This window comes from Penaeus japonicus, unplaced genomic scaffold (genome assembly GCF_977035675.1).
Source record: "Penaeus japonicus unplaced genomic scaffold, GWHDUDI00000001_assembly GWHDUDI00000001, whole genome shotgun sequence".
Lineage (NCBI taxonomy): Eukaryota > Metazoa > Arthropoda > Malacostraca > Decapoda > Penaeidae > Penaeus > Penaeus japonicus.
In genome coordinates this window covers 10,357,979-10,365,478 of record NW_028234403.1, presented here as the reverse complement: position 1 = coordinate 10,365,478, position 7,500 = coordinate 10,357,979, and the positions used below count along the sequence as shown (strand labels likewise).

Genomic DNA, 7,500 nt, shown 5'->3' with positions numbered 1-7,500 from the left:
GCACATCTTGATACAAGATAAATATGAAATTCAAAAATTGTAGTATTGTATGGTTGTCTTTGGAGAGAAAAAAATATATGATTTTTCTAGTAATATGTATATTTTCATAATGCTCTATCTAATATTTTTTCTCAACACTGTTTGTCTCGTTAAAGTTACCAAATATCTTAACCAGTAACTTATTATCAAACTTGAAAAAAAAAAAAAAAAATAGAACTGGTAAAATACAAATATAATCAAAGAAGATAAAATCAAAACCATACAGCTGACATATGAATGAACATAACCAACCCAGTACAGTAACAAACATATATTCAAATAAACATCTCATACAGAAAAGAAAAGAAAAGAAGAGAAAAAAAGAAAAAAGAAATAAACAAGTGCAACACATCTCAGTACCTGGAAATAGATCCCGCACATGTCTGGCGCCATGGGCAGAACAGGCCAGAAGTTTGAGTAAACCAGCAGGAAGATGAACCACGAAGCAATGGATCCCCAAATAGCCAAGTGGGTCACCCAGGTCCATGCATCCGTCTCCAGTCCCGCTTTGAGACACACTGTGACCACCACATACGAATACACCATGTTGCCCACCATGAGGTAGCCTCCCACGAGACCATGACCCCAAGCAACATCCTGAGTCATGGCCAGGTAAGGCAGCACAAACACCATTACAGAATGTACGAGCGCCAGCCACACCCACCAAACAAAGACCTGTTAAAAAAATATATATTTGTGGTTTCACAGACCAATCCCCAAGAGCATTGCCAAAAGGATGAACACGTACGTACATGTCATATCATACAAATATGATGAATAATCCAAAAATACAATGTATATCAAATAAGTGTCAGTCACATAGCATAAGGAAGCAAACTCTTATGAAATCTCTGAAACAGGCATAGCTAAATGCTATAACAAAAGTTGAAAAAGGAAAAAAAATTATGATCTTACCTTCCAGTTGAAATGAGACCCACTCTGAGATTCACGATAGAGCTCTGGATATTTCATTCTGGTTTCTGCACTACATGATCGGTCAAAAATTCCCATGACTAAGGGAGGCGCTGCTGTGAATAACTGCCGAGAAAAATATTGCAGAATCACCAACAGTTACCAGAAGCATTTACTCTAAGAACTACTTATATCAAAATGCATATCCTAAGCAATATATAGGTATAAATATGTATACTATGTATGTGTATGCACATATGTGATATCGGTGTAGGTGAGAGAGAGAGGGTGAGTGAGAGAGAGAGAGAGAGAGAGAGAGAGAGAGAGAGAGAGAGAGAGAGAGAGAGAGAGAGAGAGAGAGAGAGAGAGAGAGAGAGAGAGAGAGAGAGAGAGAGAGAGAGAGAGAGAGAGAGAGAGAGTGAGAGAGTGAGAGAGTGAGTGAGTGAGTGAGTGAGTGAGTGAGTGAGTGAGTGAGTGAGTGAGTGAGTGAGTGAGTGAGTGAGTGAGTGAGTGAGTGAGTGAGTGAGTGAGTGAGTGAGTGAGTGAGTGAGTGAGTGTGAGTAGGTGAGTGAGTCAGTGAACCAGTAAACAAAGAGATGAGTGTGTAAGTCAACTTGATTGAGTGTCAACATGTTTTGAGAAACATGCTCTTACCCAAGATATACTTACCACATTATACATAGCTATACTCCAGCGCTCAAATATCACTTGCCCTGACCAGCCAGACATTGCCGCCCACCAAAGCTCAATAACATAGAGGCAAATGTTCTTATAGAAACTATACAGGATCACCTTGCACAGGCGACTATAATTCCAAGCTCCATGGACAAAGAGCAGCCTGGCCAAGAAACGAAACTGCAATGAAAGAAGAAAAATGTAAATCACCCAAAATGTTTAAGAACACACACACACAAAAAAAAAAAAAATCATCATACAAGCTTCCACTCCAAATTCTGATTTAAAACAAGAAAGTTCTATGCTGTAATAAATTCAATCAGAGAGGGAATACAACCTTTACTAAAACTAAATCTAAATTACCTGGCCAATGGCATAATCAGATGCACAAGCAGCTTGTAGACCTTCTAAGCCTGCTATGCCAACACCAACATTGGCTTTTTGTATCATGGCAACATCATTCGCTCCATCTCCAATTGCTAAGGTAACGGATCCTGTCTCTCGGGTTAGGAGCTCTACAACCTGTAGTCAGAGGGGGATGGTTCAGTGCTAAATGGCAGATTTAATTTCTTTGCTTCCAATAACAATTTGGTTTATATGATAGAAATCTAAACTGCGTTACTAGTCTGATGTACGGTTTATGTTTTAACCCAGTAAATGCAACTCATTTTTCAAATAATTTTGACTTTTTAAAAATAATACTCTACTTATCTAAAATTCTCTTCAATGTACTTGGTTATAAAATACTGTCTTTATATCAAATAGATCAAATATACTAATCAATATACAAACATAAACAGATCACTTACCTCAGCTTTCTGGCTGGGTGAAACTCTACAGCAAATTACACTTTTACAAGATATACAGAGATCTAAGAAGTCTTTTCGTAAATCTGGTGTTAGAGCATATATCAAAGTCTTCCCGTCAATAATGAGGGCGGCTTCATTTTCCCGCTTCAACTGATCTCCAAACTCAACCACATGGCGGTTAATTGATTCACGGGTCTCCTGAAAACGAAGAAAAAAAAAATCAAATGTTAACAATGCTATTGCAAAAATAGCGTAATTCTTTTTCAATATTTTTGGAGTAATTCTTTTTCTTCATTTATACAAAATGATCATCTGTATTTCTGTGATACACATTTCCAACATTATATAAAGGGCAACAAGCAACACCATATGAGACAGTCTATAAATATAATCACCAATATAACACATTACTTTCCAATATCCAAAATGCACCAACACGTTTTAACTAATGATATCTACTAGTGCTTACATCAAGAGAATCGCTATTTAGTATAATGAGAGGCATCCCTTGCGTAAGTAGGTGACAGGAATGACCTATATTAATGGCAGTCTCTTGCTTGTCTCCTGTAAGAACCCAGACGTGAATCCCAGCCTTCAGAAGAGCTGCGATGGTCTCTGGAACCTGAGAGAAAGAAAGAAAAAAAATCAGTCTGATTTCTCTACCTTATGAAATATCAGAGAGCACTTTCAATACTATTAATAGAAACTGCTTTGACTAGAATTATGTGCTATGTGAGGAACTTTGAATGTCTGGTCACAAATAAAAATAAATATCAATAATAGTCAATAGATTCTACCACTTGAAAATATACTCAAAGCAAATCCCTTTCTAAATGGATCTCTTTCTAAAGTATCTTCCTCAGCACGCCATGAAAAATCTAAAGTCTCACCTCATCTTGCAATTTGTCTTCTATAGCAGTAGCGCCTAATAAAGTCAAATTATTCTCTATAAGCTGTGCTGCATCTTCTAACTTTCGTTCTCTAAACTGTAAAGCTGTACTTGCTTTATAAAAGGTATTTTTCCATTCCTGTAAAGTAAGACAGAAAATATAGAGATTGCCTAAATTACAAAATGTATATATCTTTATACACCATATACATAACACAAGATGTATATCTCATATGCCTTAAGAATAATTATAGACTGTTTTGTTTTTCAATACAAAAAGTCCAAAACGGTAAAATTACCTCATAGAAGTCAGGCGATATGTCTGCAACTGCATAACAAAGAGTGCGCAGACCTTCTCCCGCAAAGTCTTCCAAGTGTCGTACAGTTACATCTCGGAATTGCTGACTATCCCCTAGTCGTTCATATATTACCTATGATTTTTAAAGATTTAGATATCAGCAATTCATAAAGAATAAAAGAACATTATCAAATTCCAAAATAAATACACGTTTGTAAAAGAGACAAACTAGAAAGCAGATGAAAACAACTAAATCAAGGAAGTTCATAACAAGAGTGCCATAAATGGTGGACTTACCGTATCAGCACCTTTACAATACAGCTTGATATGCCCCTCTGGTGTCCGCACAATGACACTCATCCTCTTTCTTTGTGAGGTAAATTCAAGGACATTCAGAATTTCATACTTCTCCTTTGTTCCCAGCACGTCTACAATACAATGTTCAGGAGTTCTGGTTTCAAACACAAAACCTAGTTCTCGGGCTCCTTCAACCAGTGCTCTTTCATCTGCAATGGGAAAAGCATTGAGTTATTTCAGGGATCTAACACCAGTTCAATGAAATGTCTTGACTTCAATGAAACAATTAATTTCTTTGATACTGTTAGTATCTTCCTGTCTTTTTCTTTTCGATTTATTTAGTTCATTCGTAGAACTCTAGGGACAGCAGTGGACTACCTACATGCGTATTAGTGGTTAATCATGAGAAAAATTACAAGTTGCATCAATATATATTGCTTCTGGTGGAACAAAAGCAAGGCCCTTAACTTCTACCTTACCAATTGATACCAGTGCATTAATTTCCCACATTCTTGTCTTCAGTTGGTAATAGCAAAATTTAAATTTCTAAAAGGTTGAAAATCCTATTATTCAAAGATAAATTTTTGGTCTTGATTGCTGGAGCAGGGTTCCTTAGCATACGTGGTTGGTGGAACAAGAACCAAGAGCACCAATGATCTTCACTGGCCCATTAGAAAAGGCTGCTACTCTCGCAATGGCCATTCAGAGGCAAGTGTTGCATCACATTGCCAAATCAGGACAAGGTAGTGGGAGAATCCCCTGACTTCAAATGCATTTCCTGAATTACTACTATTAGTTTTCCCTCCCCCTCTGTTCCTGCAGATGCTCCATATTCGGATGCACTATTACACAGAAAAATGGTGTTTAAGACTAAAAGAGGGGAAACATAAGATACCATACACATACCTGGCGATGCAGCATGATAGATAATGCCACCATTTGGTTTACCATCATCTCTATCTGGTATAACAGTGTGGCAGACTGCCAGCATTGTCAGGAACTGTCGAACTATAGCTGATCCTGGACCACCAGTCTCAACCAATGAGATCAATTCTTGGGCACTGCCAAAAAATATTAAATATCATTATCATTTTTCATCCTATTTTATTTTTAGTAATAAGAGTATCAATGGATATATATCACTTGCTTCATGGGTCACTACTTATTTAAATGATCTAAAACATACCTTCCATCATCCATGCTGTATATTTTTCCGCCAATGGTGCATCGCTTGAATTCCATAATGTTGCAAGTCAGCGTACCAGTCTTATCGGACAACACGTACTTGATCATTCCCAACTCTTCATTCAAGTTTGACGTTCTTGCCATAGCCCAGACATCATTTTCTTCATACACCATGTTCACATCATTGTTGATGAAACCAGCCTAGTGTCAAAGAAAAGAAAAAGATTTTCTGTTCACTACATTGTCAAGAATCTTTTTACTCTATTTTCTGCCCTTCTTTTTTTTTTATACACACTAATTCAAGCAATGGGCACTCAGAAGTTAAAAAGAGTAATTATCAAAGTTAGCTAAGAAGTTTTGAGTTCATTATGACAATTTTTGAAGATGATATGAATGTGAATGAAGGCTTCCATAAATTAAGATGAGCTAATGATGTCCTGATATCACCGTCTTTATCAAAAAAAATTCTGAAGCTTGCAAAGACAAAACATCATAAACTCATCTTGTATTGTGAAATTACTCAATCTTATGGTATAGTCTTATGGATTATTTATCCTTTAAATAGCCATATTCTAATATAGTATCACCCTTACTTCAAATTGAGTACTATAATCACTGACACAAAGTAAGGTGAAATCCACAACCAATCACAAGCACATTTCTCGCTGAATATCAGACAAGCACATGAATGCGAAGGACTTGATTGGCTAGATGGTGACAAGTGGTGACGTGGGGGGCGGGGCCAATTTTGCTTGTCCTTGTGCCACTGATTAAAGTATTGTGCTATATGCTAATTTCTAACCTGGTAAAGCAAACTGCCTATACTGGAAGATATCCTTACCTGTATAAATCTTACAACCTCTAGAGTAACTTGAAGGGAAATGGGTATAAGATTGTTGAACAGAATGATGAAAGTGATGAAATTTATGCCGAAGTTGAAGACACTCAGATCTGTTGAAACAGGAAAAGTTGACTTAGTTATAAGACAAAAACAAACACATCTATATACACGCACAGGCACCCCTCATCCACCTGAGAACATGTAAATTTGTTAAAAACTAATTAAAATGTATTGCAACCAAACACATAATCCTACTCTGAAGACTAATCTTTTTGCCCCTAGAGTACCAAATGATGACATAATGCTCTTGAGGAACTCTAATATTCTGTGTATCTGATCAGTGTAAAAGTATTAATCATCGAACCCGGACGACCCTTTTATCCCGAGGGGAACTTACCATCAATAGAGAGATACCAGTGTAGATTTGCATCCCACTGGGAGTTACAGACAGCCATAATGAGGCAAAGAACTATAAGTAGGAAAAACAGCAGAATGATCAGATTGTTGGTCTGCTTATCCACCTGAAAAAATAAAAAATAAAATCAATGCTATACAAATTTAAGCATGATGCCAAACCACAATGAAATTCATTGATAAAAATCAAGCAAGATTTATAGTTTGTTCATATTAGGCTATGATATAAATAATCTCTTTAGTGAACATAGAAGTTCATATATCAATTCATTTGAATTAGTCATGTGTATAGAGATAATTAACTAATGATGTAAGTATCATATATTTCAGTCGTATGTACAACATAAAACAAAATTACCATGGACTAATCTTAACCATATTACATCAAAACTTTTGACAGCAGAACTTACTGTAGAGCGTTTGAGAGGTGCTGAGGTAGCAGAATTCTTCATGAGTTTAGTTTCATGGCCAGTGTAAACTACCAGACCGAACACCCAATTAGTATTCTGGAGTTTAGCCCCTCGCAGAAGGACTTGATCTGGGCTTAAAGGGACGGCCCTAAAGGGTGGTAAGCAATTCATCAATATTTTTTTATAGCTACTGCAGCTCCTTTCATTTATTAGTCAAGATTCTTTTCGAGACTTTGCTATAGTTCAATCTTCAGAAAAAAACATAATGTCCTCAATTCCTAAAATTGCTTTTTTATTTTCATTTTTTTCATTATCCTTACCACTATTCTCTCTCTTAAATAAATTATATACTCACTGCCTGCTGGTCATCTTCAAGTTACCAGTAAACTGGTACAGAAACCTATTGGGTGCTTCACATTCTATTTTGCCTGAGAGGTTCATCAGATCTCGTGCTTCCAAGAGGTGTGCCGTTTCCTGTAGACCTTGTCGTATCTTCAGATTTGTTTCTCCGTCGAGGTTGGCAGTTTCAACGTAACACAGTGCTTGTGGCTCACTAGAACAAAAAAGCAGTGTCAGGTTCTCTTCAGGATGACAACACATCTGGACAAATAAAGTAAATCTAAAGAGGATGAACACCGACATGAGTAAACTGACAAACATTAAAAAAAGAAGAAGAAGAAGAAGAAGAAGAAGAAGAAGAAGAAGAAGAAGAAGAAGAAGAAGAAGAAGAA

The 7,500-nt window shown here is 36.6% G+C and overlaps 1 protein-coding gene across 4 annotated transcripts in view; it reads right to left on the bottom strand.

Moving 5' to 3' along the window:
- The window catches only part of ATP8A (ATPase phospholipid transporting 8A1), a 136,229-nt gene that overhangs the window by 29,794 nt on the left and 98,935 nt on the right, over positions 1 to 7,500 (bottom strand). For all 4 annotated transcript variants that reach the window (XM_086536331.1, XM_043027272.2, XM_086536313.1 and 1 more), the window contains 15 exons: positions 7,125 to 7,322; positions 6,770 to 6,917; positions 6,343 to 6,466; positions 5,946 to 6,055; positions 5,106 to 5,305; positions 4,826 to 4,980; positions 3,920 to 4,128; positions 3,624 to 3,755; positions 3,326 to 3,463; positions 2,905 to 3,057; positions 2,436 to 2,633; positions 1,990 to 2,148; positions 1,621 to 1,806; positions 955 to 1,077; positions 400 to 714 (listed from right to left, as the gene is read on the bottom strand). In XM_086536331.1, coding sequence (XP_086392457.1) covers positions 400 to 714; positions 955 to 1,077; positions 1,621 to 1,806; positions 1,990 to 2,148; positions 2,436 to 2,633; positions 2,905 to 3,057; positions 3,326 to 3,463; positions 3,624 to 3,755; positions 3,920 to 4,128; positions 4,826 to 4,980; positions 5,106 to 5,305; positions 5,946 to 6,055; positions 6,343 to 6,466; positions 6,770 to 6,917; positions 7,125 to 7,322 — 2,548 coding nt within the window. The remainder of the gene's footprint in view (positions 1 to 399; positions 715 to 954; positions 1,078 to 1,620; positions 1,807 to 1,989; positions 2,149 to 2,435; positions 2,634 to 2,904; positions 3,058 to 3,325; positions 3,464 to 3,623; positions 3,756 to 3,919; positions 4,129 to 4,825; positions 4,981 to 5,105; positions 5,306 to 5,945; positions 6,056 to 6,342; positions 6,467 to 6,769; positions 6,918 to 7,124; positions 7,323 to 7,500) is intronic.